The sequence below is a fragment of the Talpa europaea genome (genome assembly GCF_964194135.1).
Source record: "Talpa europaea genome assembly, chromosome: 4".
Classification (NCBI taxonomy): domain Eukaryota; kingdom Metazoa; phylum Chordata; class Mammalia; order Eulipotyphla; family Talpidae; genus Talpa; species Talpa europaea.
This window is the reverse complement of record NC_140070.1, coordinates 26720788-26742839: the sequence shown is the minus strand read 5'-3', so window position 1 is coordinate 26742839 and position 22052 is coordinate 26720788. Positions and strand designations below refer to the sequence as shown.

Below are 22052 nucleotides of genomic sequence, written 5' to 3'. Positions count from 1 at the left end.
AGGGTTGAGTTCAGATTTAAAACAATAACAACAAATTAAATTGAAATCTGACTTAATTAATTTTTTCCATTTCTCTTTCTTGACTCCTCATGTTCTTTCTTTTTGCAGGTGGTTCAGAAGTGCATTCCTTTCCTAGTCAGGCATTTGAAGGATTCAACCCACCATGACATCATCCTAAATATCCTCATGGAGATTGTGGCCTATGAGCCAGCGGCTCTGAACAACTTCCTTCCAGCGCTGAAGGAGATTGGTGAGAGATCCCCCTACCTCATCGGACAAATGGCACGGATCTATGGAGCTGTTGGGCATGTAGATGAAGTAAGTTTGGGTTGTTTTCCTCTTCATTTTCCTAAATTTCATTGGCACTTAATTCATTGGAGCTTTATGGCCTACAGATTGTTCCTAGAATTTCTGAGGTTTCCCATTTCTTTCAAACTTTTTGCATGGTCAGTGGGCTTTGGGTCAAGGAAACAACGTAAGAGGGCTACATGGAAAATTCTGGAAGTGAGAATTTCATTGCTGGAGTATCATCTGAGAAAGGGAAAAGGTTAAAATGGAGACAGGACCAGGATAGATTCAAAATCACATTGTAATAACAACCACTAAAAGATTTGCATGTCATTTCTGACTGCAGTTCTGCTTAACCCAGGAGACCATCAGTATACGAAAGGTATGGATAGTCTCAGGAGACCACCTATTAATAAGAACCCCTAGCTGTCCTGTCAAAAATGCCTAGTCTCGGTGCATTTTGTGCCCCCTAGATGATGTTACTTGGGAGGGTGAAGTAATATTCATGAAGGCTGAGAAGTCCTAACCTAAATATTTGAGTAGTGGAATATTGTAGCAGAACAATAGGATGCTATCAGCACTTGTGCAGGGGCAGGGAGGGGAAGAATCTGGAACCTGGATAAGTGAAGTAATTAGAAGACTTTCCAGAAATTCAAGTATGTACATGAGCACAATACATATGTATATTACTGATGATATTATATTGGAATTTAGGATTTTGTTCTAAAATGAAAGCAAACACTTACATATAATATAATTCACCATAAGATAAACTTAGACAACTCTTAAAAGGGATTTCATAGTTCTACCTCAACCCTTTGAGTCTACACAGGAAAAAACTAAAAACTGCAAATGTTACATGACCTTCCTGGACTCATACTGGGATAGCTGGTTAGTCAGTTAGATTAGGTCTTTGATACTGTTGGCATTTATTTCCAAATTTTATCTTAAAATTAAAAATCTGTTCATCTTAAAATTAAAAATATATTTTATTCCTCATGAGAGTTGGCAAGAGCCCAGTGATAGAGTACCTTTCTTCCCCAGCTTCCCAGATGAAGGGGGAACTGAGCCCCGAAACAGCACATACATCAGCGTGAGAGTGGATCTTGTAAAATTGTTGCCTGGATATGAGCATGCTGCCTAATAAAGTCCCTTTGTAGCCTTTGCCGTTGGGAACATCTCATGCCTGCCACAATCTGCCTTCTGGTACCACTTTCTAGTGCCCATCATCTTTACTGCCAAGAGCACCCACTGGTGTGCCCAAGTATTTTTAGGCCAAATGCAGCTGACAGCTGTTTGATTGAATCTGCTGACTTGGTCATTCTTTGCATAGACCAAAACATTCAACCTCTGATGTGCAGGCCCTGGAATCTTTACAAAGTATACTCTCCCTTGTACTTTAATGGTAGTCCTTTTTGCTGCAAATGCATTTATGATTCACTAATGTGTAGTAATGCACATTGGAAGTGACTAAACTCCCCACAGAAAGTGTAATTTGTAAAGAAAACAAACATTAGTCACAAGCCATTATGTCACTGAAAGTTGTCTGAACTAAGGCTAACCTGAGAGAAAATTACTCAGTGACAATTATGTGGCTTTAGGTAAGTACAGGGAGGAGATGGGGACTGAAATAGCCAAGGGAATTACTTTTCACAATATCAGAATCACATCTCATTCTCTCTCTCTTTTTTCACCCCCTCATTCCCCTGCCCCATTGGACGCTTCTATATTTAGGGAGAAAAATATTTTTTACCTCCTCAGCAGAGAATAGCAATTCTTGATCAAATCCTTTCCAAATGTATCTGGATATCAAGATTACATGAAGAGATTTTCAAATAATACACATTCTTGGGTCTCATAGAATACCTATTAAGTCAAAATCGCCAAGGTAAGAGCACAAGTGATCTAGATTTAGGAATCCCTCTACCAGTATGAATCTCATGCAACTGTTCATGTATAAGTATCTGAGGTCTCTGACATAAAATGGATCATCCATTAACCCAAGTCATGCTAATCAATTAAAACTTACAGAAACATCAATTCCAAAGAGCACCTGCACACCTATGTTTATAGCAGCACTGTTTACAATAGCAAAGCTTTGGAAACAGCCCAAATGCCCAAAAATAGATGACTGGATCAAGAAGATGTGGTACATATATACCATGGAATATTACTCAGCATTCAAAAAAGATAAACACATGCAATTTGCAGCAACATGGATGGCACTGGAAGGGATCATGCTCAGCGAAATAAGCCAAAAAGAAAAAGAAAAATACCGGATGGTCTCACTCATAGCAGGAATCTAGAAAACTTAAATAAGGGACCAGGAAAATGAATAACTATAAGAAAGTGAAAATCAAAATCAACAAAAAACTATGAACCAGAGACACTTTTGGGGGGGTGGGGGGCGGGAGGGGAGGGATTGGTGTCAGAATGGGGGGGTTGCAATTGTATGGGGAATATAAAAATAAAATTTATTATAAAAAAATAAAACTTTTTTTAGACCACTGATAGAAAAGTTTAGATTAGGTATGGTTGAGAGTGAAAAAAAATTCAAAACAGTGACTTAAAAATAGACATCTATTTCTCTGAAACTTAAGGTGGTCTAGAAGTTATGAGTCTAGAGCTCTATATTTCAGAGATCCAGGCTCCTCTTATTTGTGGCTCTGACATCCTTGCATGGACTAAGGAACACATGGCTTCCACCTCATGGCCTTAGACAGCTACTCATCTACATACACCAAGTCATTGTTTTAGCTAGCAGGATGAAAAACAGGGAAAAGGAATCTTCCAGACATCAGACACAGAGCCTATTGGCTAGTTGGAGCAAAGCTACACAGGACCATACCTAGCTGCAAGGGAGGCTGGAACATGTCATCTGGACTCCATGTGCTCAGCTAATGAAGAAGGTAGGGAAGAATGAAGTTGGAAACAGTCTCTTTTGCAGCTCAAGTCCTTTAATTACCTTGGTTCTATAGTCTCTCCTCAAAAAATAGTGGCTTTGCTCTGGATTCTGGCTCTGATATTTTTTTATTCCATTTCATTGAGGATCAACCTGACAAAATTACCTGTAACTGTCAGCCAGGTTCCATTTCTCAGAAATGGTACCCCTTCTTATTTGTTTCTAATTTCTAAAACATCACTGTTAGAAACTACTTCTCATAAGTGCTCTCACTCAGATGTCCCAAGGATCAGTACAGAAGTCTAAGCAGTTATTAACTATTTGATTTGAAAAAAAACTTTAGGGAGTCATATTCCTAAAGACCAAAACCAACAGGCACATTATATGTATGTATGTTTATTTCTACCCATTATCATCCCCAAAGAACACAGAAAATTAATGAAGTCCATTGCTAGGTAGGCATGTGGGAAGAATTTGAGATGGTGTTCTGGGCACTTATTGGGTAAGAAATTTCTGTGAATAGGGAGCAGAAATGCCCTGAAATGCCCAGAAATGCCCTGTACTTAATGTATAGAAAGCTTGGTCTCTAAAGAGATAAAGGGACATGGTGGGAATATATGAGACTTGGAATATGTAAGGTGTTAATGATAAGACAGTCACAGGACCTCAGACTCTGGGATCCCCTTTCTGATCCCACCTAAAAATGATTCAATTTCAATTTTTATATTTGACACCAAAGTAAAAATTTTAGATGTATTCAGGGTTTCTAAGTATCATATACTTTCATTGCTGGGAATTAAAAGATTTTGGAAATGTAAAATGGCCAATCCAAATTTGAATATTTGCTCCAACTTTGGAAATGTACAATCTGTGGCTGATTGGAGCCTACTGTTAGCTCCCTCCCTGGTTATCTCATTTCTGGCAAACCCCATTATTGATCACTAAGAGCAAGAGGGGTGTTTCTGGGGATGTGAAATCAATTGCATTAGTTATAAATGGACTCACACATCCCCTTCTGTGCTTGTATGCAGCCAAGTGTCAAAATTGTGGGGCTGGCTCAGGGAACTGGACAGGGTGTGCCTGTCTTTGTAATCAGGGCCCATCTGGGTGGGCAAACTGTGGGCAACAGCTTGTGTCACAATTTTCCATCTGCGTTACACTCAGCAGAGGAGAGTGATTGTACAAAACAAAACATAAAACCCTACAGAGCTTTATTTTCTTTATCCCCCAAGTTACCCAGAGATCTCTTTGTGACCAAGTTTAAATGAAACAATGTTTGATAGTCTTATAGTATGTGTGGGAGCTCTGTGACTCATGGGCCATTTTCAGGTATGTGCTGGCATCCAAAGCACTTCTGTTGGGTGGAGAGAAAGACTGGGTGGCCAAAGGAATAGAGGAGTCTCCTCCTGGGGCAACTTAAACACTGTTGGCTCTGCGTGCTCCATGGGCCCCATCCAGAAAAGGACACCCTGGTTCTCCATCACACTATATTTACCTGCTTCTGTGCTTTTCACTCTTTGAGGCAAAAACATAACTAAGAACTCTTATTTTATCACTATGTCCTCAATATGGCAAAAATAACAGGTCCTTTTTTCTGTCTTCAATGTGGAGACTCTCAGACAACAGCCAAAGTGACTTCTCGTGGCTCCTCTGGGTCAGGCCCCAACCAGTCTTCCAAAAAACTCTAATAAATCCCTTCACACAGTGCCTAGAATATATGATTTTAACTGATAGTAACAACAACAAGATGACAGCAGCAGCTATACAATGGAAACCAAGCCCACTGGAGAGAGCAACAGGAGTTCAATGGTAGAGCAAGGCATTTCTTCTTGCTCAAAGTCTTCAGCTGGCTCACTCACTCACTACCCATAGGTAGTATCTGAACACCAGGGCTTGGCCCCATCCTCCCTGTCTGGCTTTAGTTCCTACTTGTCCAGTCTACTCTGTCCCCCTACATTCTATCAGCACTTACATCCATTGCTGAGCACCCCTGGCTCAGACATAAGTGTCATCTTCACAGCCTGTCCTGCTTAGAGAGTTCCGAATCCCTCCTTCTGCCTGTCTTGGCTGACCCAGCACAAGTGTCACCCCTTTGTGAGTTCTTTCCAATCTGCAGGCCATAAGTCACTTCCTTCTGTCCTCCCTCCATACTTGGGTTGTACCTCAAATGTCATACCAGCTGAGTGAGGTGGTAATTTAACTGTTCATGTCTAAATCTTTGTCAGTCTGTAAGCTCCTAGAGGTAAGGAATCATACCTTATCCATCTGAGTTCACCTGTGGCCAAAAGAATGAGTACTGACAAGTGCTGCTACGGAAGAATTTGAAGGTTGGGTCACTCACTTGCCACTCTCATTCAGTCAAGTCTCTGTTTCATTTTTCTAGATGACATAGTTATAACCTAAGAGAAAGGAGGAGAAGGTATTAGGAGGGAGAGGCTGTGGGTGCTTCAGATGCTACACAATTTATCTTGATATCTAACAAGTGAAAGATGAGGATGCATGTGGCAGGAGACTTGGGTCATTAACCAGAAAGCATATGATGAGGCACATATATCTATGACTTCCAGAGATCCCACTCCTTGGCAGGGGACATAAGAGAAAGATGACATTGAGTGGATCCTGAAGAGAGGTTTTTACCTGTAAGAGGCCTCAGCTGGCAGTAAATGCATTTCCAAATGCAGCAAATGCAGCTCCAATAGGTGATTTCACCACTGTAGACAGAGCAGTGATCCCAACTGGATATGTCTGTGCTAAAACCCTTTACATGTACAATTATGCTTCTCTAGGGACAGCCATACAGTATAACACAGTGACTAAGAGGATAGGTCCAAGGGCAACCCAAATGGGTTTGAATCCTGGCACACCACTTTCCAGTTGTGTGACCTTTGGCAAGTTCCATCCTCTCTCTGGACTCAGTTTCCTCATCAGTAAAATGGAGTGGCCATATTCACCTTTTAGGCTTATTGTGAGGATTTGATGAGTTAAAATATTTAGAAGAGCGTCTAGTAAATGGTAAACATTCAATCAATCTTGGCACATTATTACTTCCTCATTGTTACCTAAGACTTATTCCTTGCATTTATTTGGATACAGACCAAAATGGAGACATGCTGAAATTAGGGAAGATAGCAACCAGGCAGATGACCTGCCTCGTCCCAACATCTCCAAGGGAAGAGACTGAATGGATGAGTATCAGGGGACAAGGCAAAGTAAGGACAGACAGAAACAAGGCACCATAAACGATTGCATGTAACTATCATTAGAGGTGTAGACAGGGCTGGTTATATATTTTTTTCTTTTTGAAAATTAACTGGAATGTGTAGTTTCTTTTTCCTCAGAGTAGAATATATAATATATATTATATATATTTTTTTTTCTCCAAACACATAAGCTGACCATCATTCCTGAAGGGAATAAGAATAACAAAATCTATTAATAAAGTCACATTTTGTAAAAATTTTATCATTTAAAGTAGACCTTGTTTTCTAGGGGGCACTAGAAGTGCAATGCTTTCCACAAAGGGCACTTATCCCCAGCTCCCCAACTATAGAAAAGCAGCTCAAATAAGTTTGTGGCAAATTTTGGTAAACACTCCCTCATTAACTAAATCTGAAGTAGTTTAAATTAAATCCAGGCCAGATTTACTTCTCTGGCCCATGGAGAACTGAATTAGAATGTTTCAGTTCATTATTTCCTCCACTTACTATGCTGGTGAATGCATGCCTTCATCATACTTATTTGGGCATCAGAGTTACTACAACCCTCTTTCCTAACACGGTAAAGAGATTCTTTTAGGTCTATCTCTGATTTTTTTTTTTTTTTGAGGTAGGTTTGACTTACAACACTGTGTATGATTTAGGGAGTACAGGATCACACCCTTCAGATCTATGTCACCACACCACACCTACCACCATGCACCCATAGTCCCCCACCATAGTCCCCTGTGGCTTAGATTTTTTTGAGAGGTTGAAATGAATTCATGTGTTCTTTCCATCTGCTTAATCTCCAATGACCAAACTGAAACAGTCTGAGTTTAATAGACAAATTGTTCGTTAGAACCTATCTCAGAAGGAGTGCCCTAGGGCCAAGCACACTCTCTGTGGCCTTATTTCCCTCTGTGCCAGACCTCCTGGCAGCAGACCTGGTGGTGGAGCAGAGATGAGATGTTTTGAAATGCTCTTCATAAATGATCTCACAGCACAGGGAAGGATGCTATGGCGGCTATTTTCCTTCTCTAGAGACCAAGGCTCTGCACCTGCAAAGAGTCAGGTGGCAGCCCCGGAGGGCAACTGCTGCCTAAGGGTGTTAAATCCGGTGCCCTCCACCTTATTTTTCTAACTGGCTGCAATGTGCTGGCCAAGCACCAGGGCGTGTTTATTGCATCCTCTCTGGACTTGGAGTCACTTTTCAAGTAGAGAAGTGACATGCATATTGCCCAGGTCGCGTTTCTGTGACATCCGGCAGGTCTTCCACAAAAACACAAGGGGAAAAGGAAAAGAATGACAAAGGCAACTGAGAATCACATTAAAGTCCTCATCCTGACTGGTGAAAAACATCCTGTGAAATCAGAACTGGATGCATGGTGCATGCCTTTAATTTGCAAATTGTTATCATTCTGCAAGAAGAAGGCCTGGACCTCAATACCATAATTTCCCATAAGTTGGTTTATTTCATTAAAACTTTGGTCATCTCAAGTTTGTGGAGATTCATTTTCACAAGTTTTGGTTGTTACTAACCAGCTTCCCCTTAGTACCATAGAATTTCAATGAGAGATTCTTTTTCCAAAATGAAAACAATTTTATCTATTTATTTTTTTTCTATTGCAAAAAAGCTCCATGCTAATTATAAATAATACTTATAATAAACCTCTTGCACAGCGCAAACAAGAACAAAGAAACAAAACTTAGAGTTTATACCAAATACACTTTAGGGTACTAATGTTCCACAGTGACAAAGGTGTGAGTTGCTAACTATTTCTGGGTACAAGGCCTTGTAGTGGGGGTGGTGACACACAGGAGAAAGATATTATCCCTGCCCCCAAGGGGCTTACTGTAATGGGCATGTAAGAGAGCTACAAATAGATGGCTAGAATTTAATCTGCTGAACTGATGCAGAAGGAAGCACGTAACTGTACGGAGGAGTTTGAAAGTTATAAGCTTGACTTGTGGGCTGACAGGGTTATGTCATAGGAGTAGGAGGAAGGTCTACACTAGAAGACACAGCAAGTACCAGGGCCAGCAGCTGGGGAAATCCCCAGAGTCTTCTGGAAATAAGAGCTTCCAGTACCCAGAGCACGGAATGAATCATGGAGGGAGGAGAAAGGTGAGGCTGAATGAAGACAGGCCAGATCATGGAAACTCCTTATTGGTTAACTGACAGCCCCTGTCTTCACCTTCTCTCTCCAAACGTTTGTGCCCCAGCCCAGATGGCTTAGAAACAGTCCTTACTTTCGCTTCATCTGCAGGCAAGCAAATGAATATTGTAGATAGCTCAGTGTTCCCAAGGAACTGGGGAACCTGGTAAAAAGGACAGTCTCCCAACAAACAGTTGCCAAAGTAGAGTATTAAGTAGTGGTTAGAAAAGCTACATGTTGCAACAATTTCCAACAATTCTTGTAATTATTAGCTGTAATTTAGGCCAACTGAACAAATCCACAAAGTTTCTCAGTTCCTGTGTGAGGGGAGGGTAAGGACACAGCAGTAGCACCAAGGGGCATCTGTCCAATGGGTCTCCAGAGGATTCTCCTGGGATGATCAGCCTGGTACCCACACATCTGAACTCTTCACACCAGTATCTGAAGAAGCAGGCATTTAAAATAGATCTTGTTTCCTTGGGGGCACTGAAAGTGCAATGCTCCCCATAAAGGGCACTTAGCCCCAGCTCCTCAACTATAAAAGCAACTCAAATAAGTTTGTGGCAATTTTTGGTAAACTCTCATTAACTAAATCCGAAGTAGTTTAAATTAAACCCAGACCAGACTGACTTTTCTAGCCCAGGGAGAACTGAATTAGAATGTTTCAATTCAGGGGGTGGGGGGCGGGAGGGGAAGGATTGGGGTCAGAATGGGGCGTTTGCAATTGTATGGGGGAATATAAAAATAAAATTTATTATTTAAAAAAATTAAACTACAAAAAATTAAACTACTAAAAATTAAAAAAAAAATAGAATGTTTCAATTCATTATTTCCTTCACTCATTATCATTAGATGCCAGCATGTGTGTCCCCTTCACTCTTGTTTGGGCATCAGAGTTATTACAACCCTCTTTTCTAACATGGATCAATGTGGAAAAGAAATCCTTTTAGAAATGGCTTTGATTTTTTAATTTAAAATTTAATTAGAAATTTTTCATTTCTAATTTTAGGTAAGGTTGGTTTACAACACTGTGTATGATTTAGGAAGTACAGGACCACACCCATCACATGCACATCACCCACCACACCCACCACCACAGCACCCATAGTCCTCCATCATAGTTCACTGTGGCTTAGATTTTTTTTTTAATTTTTTTAAAGATTATTTATTTATGCATACAAGAGCTGGAGTACAGGCCAGAGATGCAAGGGGGTGAGAGGATTCACCAGAGACAGAGTGGGGAGCAGAACAGGCAGACTGACTGAAATACACTGCTGAGGGGAGCAGCAGGCGAGACAGGAGAGGTTCGCTGAACCATATGGGTTTCTCTCTGGCTGGCCGGGGATAGAACTCGTGCTGCAGAGGCTGCGGATTGCTTCATAGTGTGGTACTTAACCCCTTGCGCCACCAGAGAGGCCCAGCTTAGATTTTTTTGAGAGGCTGAAATGAATTTATGCATTCTGTCCATCTACTTAATCTCCAGTGAATGAACTGGAACAGTTTGAGTTTAATAGAGAAATGTTAATTAGAACCTACCTCATTAGGAATACCCTCTCTGTGGCCAGCTTCCCGCAATGCCATTCTCAGTGACCTATGTCCCTAACTCACCCAAATGTCCCTTTCTTCCTTTGAAACACTTCTTTCTATGACAGCTACACATTCCTAAAGTATTGGATTACCTGCTCCTTCTCCTTCCTGAGTGGTTGAGTGGTTGGTACAAAGTAAATTGGCAGGGAGAAGGTGAGAGGAGAAGCAGTAGAAGTTATAAAGAGCTCCTGAAAGAAATATTCTATCTTCCTCTACCTTAGAAAGCGAGAATGATCTTGAAAGCAAGATGCATAGATTTTAGTCCCAAATAGTCAATAAAATGGAAACAGTATAAAAAAGGAGGTAACTCTTGTGTTCTTCTGTTAAGAAATGGCAAGATGAACCTTGCTCTGGCCTGAATATGCTTCTCCCCTAATTTATGTATGAAATTTAACCCCTAAGGTGATGATATTAGGAGTTGGAGACACTTGGGGAGTGATTCGGTCATAAAAGTGGACACTTCATGAATGGGATTAGTGTCCTTACAAAAAAAGAATCCAGGAAGTGCCATGTTCTCTTCCATCACGGAACCAAACACCAAATCTGCTGGCTTCCTGATCTTGGACTTTGAGCCTCCAGAACTGTGAGAAAGAAATGTTTGTTGTTTATAAAACACCCCGTATGTGGTATTTTATTACGAACTAAGATGTACCATGAATCCATGCAAGCCTATCTAAAAAGCCTGAAAGACCATTTTATTCTACTTGCACTATTTACACGAAGGTGAGCTCACAAAAGAGTAGAAACCAATTTGGAAAGAAATTGTTCTCTCCAGGCTAATATATTTCAAACTTTTTCTTTTGAGCCCAGCCTGCTCTGGTATAACTTTAAAACTCCATGCTATAAATTGTAATTAGTTTGCATATCTTTGTTTACTTATTTATGCCCGGCTTACTTCCAGCAAGCAGTAAAGGGAGTTTACAATGAAGACATAGTTGCTATGAGACCAAAAACACTTAGCTTTGGGCAAAGGCCAGGAATCAAAAAGGAGATTGGAGGAATTTGGGGTAAGGTACCCAAAAAACTGTATCAAACTCTCCTAGCTAATGAATTCAAAAATCTCAGACAAGATTTACACGTTTGCAAATGGCATTTTTCTATTTCATTCTCCCCAAGAAGTAATGAAATTACATGCATACAAATATTTTAGTCTAAATTGTATTTTGGAGGTTATATCTTATCTACCATGAATAAAACTTCCTGGATATTTCTTTTGAAAGTAGGTACAAAGAGAGGGGGGCGGAGCAACATGGCAGCGAGGAGACGCTGCCAGTAAGATCTCCCATTAAAAAAAGTTAATAGGGAGGAAAAGCGGCAGGTCCCAGTGAGAACTGGGACACGGAAGATAAACGGACGACTCCAGCAAACTGCCCGAAGAAGAAAGTTGCCATAAAAGAGGACGAGAAGGGAGGGAAGCGCAGAACCCTGCTCCCCTCCCCCGCCCATAGAGGCGGCACTCTCCGACCGGCAGAGACGAGGGAAACAACAAACCAAAACGCCCAACAAGAAAAACGGATGCAGCAAGCGGGACTGTGAGTGGAAAGGAACTATTTCAGCCACCACACCCCGTGAACGGGAGCTGAGGCGAACCCTGCAGGATCCGCCGCGGAGGTGAGCTCCACGCGCCATTAAAGAGAGCCCCGCCCCCCAGGAGGAGACCAGCACCAGCACACAGCCCCGGCCGCCCAGTAAGCTTGCGCGAAAGCGGCGCTCGGATTGCAGCTGCCCAGGGCCCTGCGCCTGCGACCTAGGCTTGCAGGGAGACGGCGGAGGCCCTCCCTGAGTGAGCAGGAACAAGGTGCCCAGGCAGGGGAGCGGGATTCAAAAGGCGCCATTCCCGCGCCACTGATTTGGGCTACAGCCCGCGTCCTGGAACTGAGGGCTTTGGAACTGAGACCCGGGCGGAGGCCCTCCCTGAGTGAGCAGGAACAAGGCGCCCAGGCAGGGGAGCGGGATTCAAAAGGCGCCATTCCCGCGCCACTGATCTGGGCTACAGCCCACGTCCTGGAACTGAGGGCTTTGGAACTGAGACCGGGGCGGAGGCCCTCCCTGAGTGAGCAGGAACAAGGCGCCCAGGCAGGGGAGCGGGATTCAAAAGGCGCCATTCCCGCGCCACTGATCTGGGCTACAGCCCGCGTCCTGGAACTGAGGGCTTTGGAACTGAGACCCGGGGCACGAAATTAGGGGCGTGGGTTCCCCACGACGGTGGGGCACAAGGCAGACACAGCACCCCAAAGCCGTTGAGGTGTACCCTACCATCCCCGCTCTGCTCCCTGTCCCACGGGATGGAAAATCAGCTCCCCAAGGGCTCTAGGAGAGATCTCTGGTGCCACCTAGCGACTTGACCCCAGCACAGGCTACTGAAGGAGCTAGTGGCCAGCTGGGGAGTTAGCCCACACCGGGCCCCTTCTGAACAAGTAGTCTGAGCCCACAGGGAGAGCGAGCACCCACAGCCGGGGCAGACCAGGCGCGCAGAATAGTGTGCCTGAGACCAGAAGCGCAGGGAGTGTGTCCCACATCACCATTTTAGAACAGGGACATTTCTTCAGTAAAGAATACCTGCAGAAGGCTTCCTCAGGAGCCAGAGGTGAGCGGGGGAAGTTCGCCCACGCCAGACCCCCTCTGGCCTGCAGTCCAAGCCCAGAGGGGAGCAGGAACCCACCGCCGGGGCAGACCAGGCGCACAGGGGAGTGTGTCCCCACATCGGCATTTTAGAACAGGGACCTTTCTCCAGTAAAGGCTGCTTGAAACTGACAGATGACTCCTGGAAGAACCAGAGGGGAACAGAGAAGCCCACCCAAGATGCCGGCAAGTCCCAACAACACAGTGTCCCAACGCATACGGCAAATTAGAAAACAGACAGTAGGGAGGAGAAGAACCACACGCAACCTAGCAACTCTCCAGAGAAAAAGCACACCACAAAAAGAAAGCCAGCCCCCAGATTGCAACGACAATAACTTGGAAGAATTTCTGAGCCTTCCAGAAAGAGAATTTAAAATTGCCGTGATTAAAAAACTGACAGAAGTCAGAAAGGAAAACAATGATAAGGGAAAAATAATCAACGATCAGAAGAATGCAATTGAGTCCCTAGAGAGGGAAAACAATGGTCAGAAGAAAGAAATTGAGTCCCTAAAGAGGGAAGTAAAAGAAATGCAGGAGATCAAAGAATTAATGGAAGAACTAAAGAATTCTGGGAAAAGCAATGAAAGCAGAATAGATGAAATGGAAGAACGAATAAGTAATCTTGAAGACACAGAAATAAAAAGAACCAAAACAGAAAAGGAAAGAGAAGTACGAAGGAAAAAGAACGAAGAAAGACTTCGGGAACTATCTGACTCCATGAGGAAAGGAAATATAAGAGTTATAGGAATACCAGAAGGAGAGGAGAGAGATGTAGGAACAGAGAAAATATTCAAAGAGATAATTGAAGAGAACTTCCCAAATGTGAAGAAGGAGCTGAAAATTGATATACAAGAAGCAAGAAGAACACCAAACTTCCACGACGAAAGGAAAAATACAGCAAGACACATAATAGTAAAGCTCCCAAGAATCCAGGACAAGGAAAAAAATAATGAAGCTGGCAAGAGGGAAGAAACAGATAACATTCAAAGGAAAACCAATCAGGCTGACATCAGACTTCTCCGAAGAAACACTACGGGCAAGGAGAGAGTGGAGGGACATAGTCAACAGACTCCAAGAAAACAGATGTCAACCAAGAATACTCTATCCTGCAAAGCTCTCCTTCCTCTTTGAAGAAAGAATATGGACCTTCCCAGACAAACAGAAACTCCGGAATTTCATTGCAACTAAACCCCCACTCCAAAAAATACTACAAGGAGTCCTAAAGCCAGAACCTCAGAGCGACGAATAACAATGAAAGAAGGCCAAAAAAAAAAAAAAAGTTATTAAAAGAATAAATAAATAAAATCAAAGGAAAGACAAACACAATGGCAAATACAGATGCTAACATATCAATATTAACTCTAAATGTAAATGGACTAAACTCTTCAATAAAAAGACACAGAGTTGCAGCCTGGATTAAGAAACAAAACCCAACCTTTTGCTGTCTCCAGGAAACACATTTAGCTACAAAAGATAAAAATAGGCTCAAAGTTAAAGGATGGAAAACAATCCTACAAGCAAATGGACCAAAAAAGAAAGCAGGAACAGCTATACTTATATCAGATAAAACAGATTTCAAACTCAAAAAGATAAAAAGAGACCCCAATGGTCACTACATTATGATCAAGGGGACAATACTTCAAGAAGAAATAACACTCATTAACATATACTCACCAAACGAAGGAGCACCAAAATATATCAGACAACTGTTGTCCTCTCTGAAAACAGACATCAGAGAAAACACATACGTAGTGGGAGACTTCAACACACCACTATCAACAATGGATAGATCAACAAGACAAAAAATAAGTAAAGAAACCAAAGCTCTAAATAAAGACCTAGAGCAATTGGGCTTAACAGACATCTATAGAACACTAAACCCCAAAAAAACGGAGTACACATTTTTCTCAAGCGCACACGGATCATTCTCCAGGATCGATCACATACTGGGGCACAAGACAAACATCAACAGATACACCAAGATTGAAATCATATCAACCATCTTTTCTGACCATGAAGGCATCAAACTAGAAATAAACCATAAAAAGAAGGCAAGGAACTTTCCTACCTCATGGAGATTAAAAACCACACTACTGGAAGACCATTGGACTAATGAGGAGATCAAAGAAGAAATTAAAAAATTTTTTGAATTGAACGACAAGGAGGACACCAATATCCTAAATGTATGGGATGCAGCAAAAGCAGTAATAAGAGGAAAATATATAGCAATAGAAGCTCACATCAAGAAACAAGAAAGAACGCAAAGAAACAACCTAATCTCGAAGCTCAAAGATCTAGAAAAAGAACAACAAAAAAACCCCAAAACCAGTAGAAGAAAAGAAATAATAAAAACCAAAGCAGAAATAAATGAAATTGAAACTAAAAAAACAATCCAAAAGATCAATGAAACCAAGAGCTGGTTCTTTGAAAAAATCAATAAAATAGACAAACCCCTAGCCAGGCTCACAAAGGAAAAAAGGGAGAAAGCACAAATAAACAGGATCATCAATGAAAGAGGAGAAATCACAACGGACACAGCAGAAATCAAAAGAATAATCAGTAACTACTATGAACAGTTATATGGAAACAAGTTTAACAATCTAGAGGAGATGGACAAATTCCTACAACTCTACAATCACCCAAAGCTAGATAAAGAAGAAATAGAACACCTAAACAGACCAATTACAATTAGCGAAATTGAAATGGTAATCAAAAACCTCCCCAAAAACAAAAGCCCAGGACCTGATGGATTTACAAATGAATTCTACCAAACATTCAGAGAGGAATTACTGCCTATCCTTCACAAACTCTTCCAAAAAATTGAGAAGGAAGGGACAATACCAAACACGTTCTATGAAGCCAACATTACACTAATACCAAAACCGAACAAGGACAACACAAAAAAGGAAAACTACAGGCCAATCTCCCTAATGAACACTGATGCAAAAATCCTCAATAAAATTTTAGCCATCAGAATCCAACAATGTATCCATAAGATAATTCACCACGACCAAGTTGGATTCATTCCAGGGGCACAAGGATGGTTTAACATCCGAAAATCAATCAACGTTATCCAACACATCAACAAAAAGAAATATAAAAACCATATGATAATATCAATAGATGCTGAGAAAGCTTTCGACAAAGTGCAACACCCATTCATGATAAAAGCCCTTGAAATTCTTGGGATACAAGGAACATACCTCAACATCATAAAGGCCATCTATGACAAGCCAACAGCCAGTATCATTCTCAATGGTGAAAAGCTGAAAGCAATTCCATTAAGATCTGGAACAAGACAAGGATGTCCACTCTCACCATTGCTTTTCAATATAATACTGGAAGTCCTAGCCAGGGCAATAAGACAAGAGAAAGACATCCAAGGAATCCAAATAGGAAAAGAAGAAGTCAAACTATCACTATTTGCAGACGATATGATATTATACATAGAGAACCCCAAAAACTCCACAGAAAAGCTAATTCAACTCATCAATCAGTTCAGTAAAGTGGCAGGATACAAAATCAACACGCAAAAGTCAGTAGCCTTCCTATACACAAACAATAAATCTGAAGAAGAAGAAATCAAAAAGACCATCCCTTTTGTTATTGAAACAAAAAAAATCAAATATTTGGGAATAAATCTAACAAAAGAGGTAAAGGACCTATACAAAGAAAACTATAAAACACTGTTAAAAGAAATAGAAGAAGACACAAAGAAATGGAGAGACATCCCCTGCTCATGGATTGGAAGAATAAACATTATTAAAATGGCCATCCTTCCAAAAGCAATATACAGATTCAATGCTATTCCAATCAAAATTTCAATGTCATTCTTCAAAGAAATAGAACAATTATTGATGAAATTCATATGGAATCACAAAAAACCCCGAATAGCCAAAGCTCTCCTGAAAAAAAAAGAAGGGAATGGAGGCATCAGACTCCCAGACTTCAAACTATACTACAAAGCCATAATCATCAAAACTGCATGGTATTGGAACAAGAACAGACATACAGACCAATGGAATCGAATAGAAAATCCAGAAATAAACCCACAGATTTATGGTCAACTAATCTTTGACAAAGGAGCAAAGAATATGCATTGGAGCAAAGAAAGTTTGTTCAATAAATGGTGCTGGGAAAACTGGGTCGCTACATGCAAAAGAATGAAGCTTGACCACCACCTCACACCATACACAAAAATCAACTCAAAATGGATTAAAGAACTAGACATAAGACCTGAAACCATAAAATATATAGAAGGAAATATAGGCGAAACACTACGTGATTTGCACATCAAAGACATCTTTACAGACACATCACCCAAAGCAGTGATAGTGAAGGCAAAGATAAACAGCTGGGACTATATCAAATTAAAGAGCTTTTGCACAGCAAAAGAGACAATAACAAAAACAAAGAGAAACCCCACCAACTGGGAGAACATTTTTGCACCCAACACTAATGATAAAGGACTGATCACAAAAATCTGCAAAGAGCTGATGAGACTCAACAACAACAAAGAAAATAATCTAGTCAAAAAATGGGCAGAAGAGCTTAAAAGAAACTTCTCTGAAGAGGAAATGCAAATGGCCAACAGGCATATGAAAAAATGTTCAACATCACTTGTCATCAGAGAAATGCAAATCAAAACTACCATGAGATACCATCTTACACCAGTGAGAATGGCACATATTAAAAAAACTAGCAACAACAAATGTTGGCGAGGGTGTGGAGAAAAAGGAACTCTTCTGCACTGTTGGTGGGAGTGCAAACTGGTCCAACCACTGTGGAAAGCTGTGTGGAGATTTCTGGACCTACTAAACATAGAGCTTCCATATGACCCAGCAATTCCACTCCTAGGTATTTACCCAAAGGACACAGAAACATCAATTCCAAAGAACACCTGCACCCCTATGTTTATAGCAGCACTGTTTACAATAGCTAAGCTTTGGAAACAACCCAAATGCCCAAAAATAGATGACTGGATCAAGAAGATGTGGTACATATATACCATGGAATATTACTCAGCATTCAAAAAAGATAAACACATGCAATTTGCTGCAACATGGATGGCGCTGGAAGGGATCATGCTCAGCGAAATAAGCCAAAAAGAAAAAGAAAAATACCGGATGGTCTCACTCATAGCAGGAATCTAGAAAACTTAAATAAGGGACCAGGAAAATGAATAACTATAAGAAAGTGAAAATCAAAATCTACAAAAAAACTATGAACCAGAGACACTTGTAGGGGGGCGGGGGCGGGAGGGGAGGGATTGGGGTCAGAATGGGGAGCTGCAATTGTATGGGGAATATAACAATAAAATTTATAAAAAAAAAAAAAAAAACAGAGAGCTATTTCACAGAGAGCATTCCAACTTGATACATCTGTGTTAATAGGGGGAAGAGGTTAAGTGAACCATCAAGCAGGTGGTTTACTAAATAAGGATAATGTTCAGAAAGTAGCTAGTGAAATAACAAGAATTCAACTCTAGTTGATGTTGTTGCAACAATCCTATTTTGGAAAGTAATAATTCTACCATAATTAAGAAGATAAATATAACAGCTATGTGCCTCTAAGCACCAAGGTAGTTAATATATTGGGTAAAACTATTAGGATTAAAAAAAAAATCATGGCAGATGAGGTGATGGACAGAAAATAACAAGAAGATATCAATAAGTATACATTATATACCTAACATCAGAACTTTAGCTAGTATGGATATATAATTTTGTGAAAGTATTTAATACTAAAAATAAGGAGAGACAAATTTGTTAAGATAGTGATTTAAAGATCAAATAAATTCAGTATTATTTACAGAGCAAAAGACAGAGTCTGGACACCTGGGTTATGATTATACATCTATTCACAATTCCATTCACAATGGAAGATTTAAATAAATTCACAATTCCATTCACAATGGAAGATTTAAATAAATCTTCTAGGGTTCTACATTAGGGAATTAAGGAAAAGAACAAATTCAATTCATAATGAACAAAACAAAGAAATGATAAAAATTAGAGCAGAAATCAGGGGTACTGAAAACAGTGAGTCAAATGAAAATGTTGAGTCAATCAAATCTGGCTCTTAGGAAACAACAATAAAATTGATTAGCTACTAGCCAGACTATGAAAAAAAGAGTAGCTACAAATTATTGTCAAAAGTGAAAGGGGGAAAAAAAAAAAAAAAAGAAAGTAGGTACAAAGAAAGAGAGGCATCTTGTATTTAATTAGATAATGAGTAAATTATGTAATGTAATGAGTAAATTATGGAAAGTTTAATTGTGACTGATTTGTACGTCAAATGAGTTAAATCTTACCAAATTGTTCCTTTTTGAATGAGCACAAAGCACTTTTTCTTCCCTGGCAAAAGGCTCAAACAATTCCTTCTTCCCCTTTCCTTTCCCCTTTTCTCTCTCTTTCTCTCTCTCCTTCATTTCTTTTCTTTCTTTCAACTTCTTTTCTTTCTTTTTGGAGCCGTAATAGAAATTTTCTTCAAAATGGTCTCCATGATTAGGCCAGAATCACACCACATTTGCTAAGAAATATATTCTGTAATTAAGGATGTGCTGCTTCTTTGGGTACTCTAGAAATGTTTTGTTGCTAAAGTCCCCAGTGGTCTTTCAAAAAGTTTGCTTAATTGAAGCAAAAGAAATAGTGGAAACTTTGTTATAGACAATCAATGAGAGGCCATTTACATGAGGAGACACAATGGTTGGGTAGGCACAATCTGGCTCAGTACAACTCTTTCTGCATCCCTTGGGTTCACATGAAAGATTTACCTAAAGGCTAGGTTCCCAAGCCCCCAAGTTTTAGAGAGTAAATTTTAGAGAGTATAGAACCACAAATCTTTTATAAACTTATAAAATAAAACTTATTCCAAGCTTAAATTTGAGGAACTGCTACAAACTTGAAGGCAGGTAAGTAGATGACAGGCAATGCAAAGAAAAGGTGCCGGGAAATAAACTCTCAGCATTGATGGAGAGAGATTTAGGTTTTCAAACATAAATGTGGCCACACTGAATGCTATTTTGGGGGAAATAATCTTAAATTGGAAAAACTTATTTGATAACAGACCATGTCCTGTTTGCTGCCCTTTTAAAAAAAGGAAGCATAATTTACTTGGCTACATTATTTTCTCAAATAACAGACTTAAAGGTAAGCCACCTTTCACATTCTCTGATTTCTCTTTTAAATCTTATGTCAATTCCATTCAAATATCTTTTTGAGGCGAACATAGTAATTTCCAGATTTAAATTTAAATAAAATCCAGTTGCTTTATCAATACAAAATTAAGCTTTTTTTAAAAAAAAAAAAAAGGTGGGGTTTACTTTAGCATTCTCTGCCAAATGCATAAGTTGAACTGAATCCAAATGACCCTTAATTTTTGCCATGTTACAAAATTTGAGATTCATTCAAAACAAAGGATACATCTGTTTTCATCAGTCATTTCTTGACTTTTATTACTAGGACTTATTTTTAAAAATTGTTTTGCCTAGACAGTTTTGCCTTACTCAGCATGATTTATTACCCTCCCGTGTGCCCACAAAAATTATGTGTTCCTGAAATCATGTGAACTGAGTCAAGAATAATAAGGATGGGAACTTATGCCACATACATTGGATTAAGTAATCATTTAGAATATGGAAATTTGTATAAATTCTAATTGAGTTTTTGTTTATCATTGGGAAGGGAAACATATTACTCTGAGCTGAATATACAGAAAAAATGAAGTAAGATCAAAGGATAAAAGAATTGAAATATGACTTTTTGGAACGCTATTTGTAAAAGCAGCCAATATTGGAAGATTATCAAGGGGATATAAGGGATGGTGGGGGAGGAGTAAGTGAATAAATAATAAATTTAAAAAATGTAAAAACAAGAAAAGATGGCTGGGACAGCTTGGGCCCACAGCAGCTCGCAACTTCAAGGCTTACAGTGAACAAATAAAATTTGGGTTGTTTGCCTAAGAGAGACTAACAATGTTTTTAGCTCTTTATTGTCTATTTTGTATAACAAAAAAAGGATCTCAGGTAGTTTTCCTTTCAATGTTCTCTTAAAAACATTACAGAATCATAGCTTTTGAGTTTGACAAACTTACAGCATTCCATTCCCAGTTTCCTTGCAAACATGTTGCATGTATTTAATGCTAATATTTTAAGGCCAGGCAAACATATCCCTGTCTGAGTAGCATAATTTTATATATTGAAATTTGCTAATGAAATAATTACTGTGGAAGTTATAAATTACTAGATAGTGTGATTCTTGCTGGCTTGACCACTTCAATAACAGCAAATGTTTGCAGGATTGAAAAGGTTATAATGGTAGAATGTTTTTACTCCAGGAGTGGGAAAAGACTGGAAAAATCTGGGAAATGAGTGCAAAGAGAAAAAGATCTAGTTATCAATATAGAGAATGAACTGAAATTGTGTTCAGGTCACTAAAAAAAATCTTAAATTGCAAGGTACTTTGCAAAATATTTTAAAAATAACCTTTTTAAAAAAAGGAAACAGACTATCTTGGTAAAATATTAAATATTAAGCCTATTTCACTTCTAGGTAATTTTTTGCAGGTGACAACAACACTGACCCCATATTTCCATATTTGTTTATACTTAGCTGGGGGAAGAGGGGGATATGTTGGACATTTCTAGAATATCCAAACCTTTACCAATTCATAAAATAGTTAACTGGAAAAAATTAAGGGAACATAGTGTTTCTGAGACAGCTTATATTAATTTTTGTGATAATTCAAATGTCTGCATTTGCACGTAGGATTTTTGATACTCAAACAATAATAGATAAAACTTGTATCTAGCATTTCCATGTGCTGTTCATTTCCTGGATGCCTTACTTTTGCCTAATTGAATTCTCACAATCACTCTATGAGTCAGAAGCTGCTATTAAACCGTTTTATAAACAGAGTCATCGATTTTCAGGTAGCATCCAAAGTCCATGACTGGCAGTCCAAGTGCTAAGCCTCAAACTTCAGAAGATGTTTCTGAGCCAAGTATGGGACCAGCCCACACCTGCTCATGTCTGAGGGCTTTGCATGGTACTGCTGCCTTTCTTTCTCTGGTGGTAGAATATTCTCTGTGAATATTTAGCCAAGGAAAACCTTTTTTTTTTTTAAAGATTTATTTATTTATTTATGCAAGCACTGGATACAGTCAGAAGAGCGGGAGGGTGAGAGGATTCATCAGAGCCAGAGCGGGGAACAGAACAGGCAGACCGAGGAAATACACTGCTGAGGGGAGCAGCAGACGTGGCAGGAGAGGTCTGCGCACCAAGTGGGACTCTCGCCAGGG

General features: G+C 39.9%; 1 protein-coding gene across 3 annotated transcripts in view; it reads left to right on the top strand.

Moving 5' to 3' along the window:
* Positions 1-22052, top strand: part of VEPH1 (ventricular zone expressed PH domain containing 1) — a gene marked incomplete at both ends in the record, with an annotated part of 188363 nt that overhangs the window by 51676 nt on the left and 114635 nt on the right. For all 3 annotated transcript variants that reach the window (XM_084231249.1, XM_084231248.1, XM_084231247.1), the window contains one exon: positions 109-318. In XM_084231249.1, the coding sequence (XP_084087375.1) occupies positions 109-318 (210 nt within the window). The remainder of the gene's footprint in view (positions 1-108; positions 319-22052) is intronic.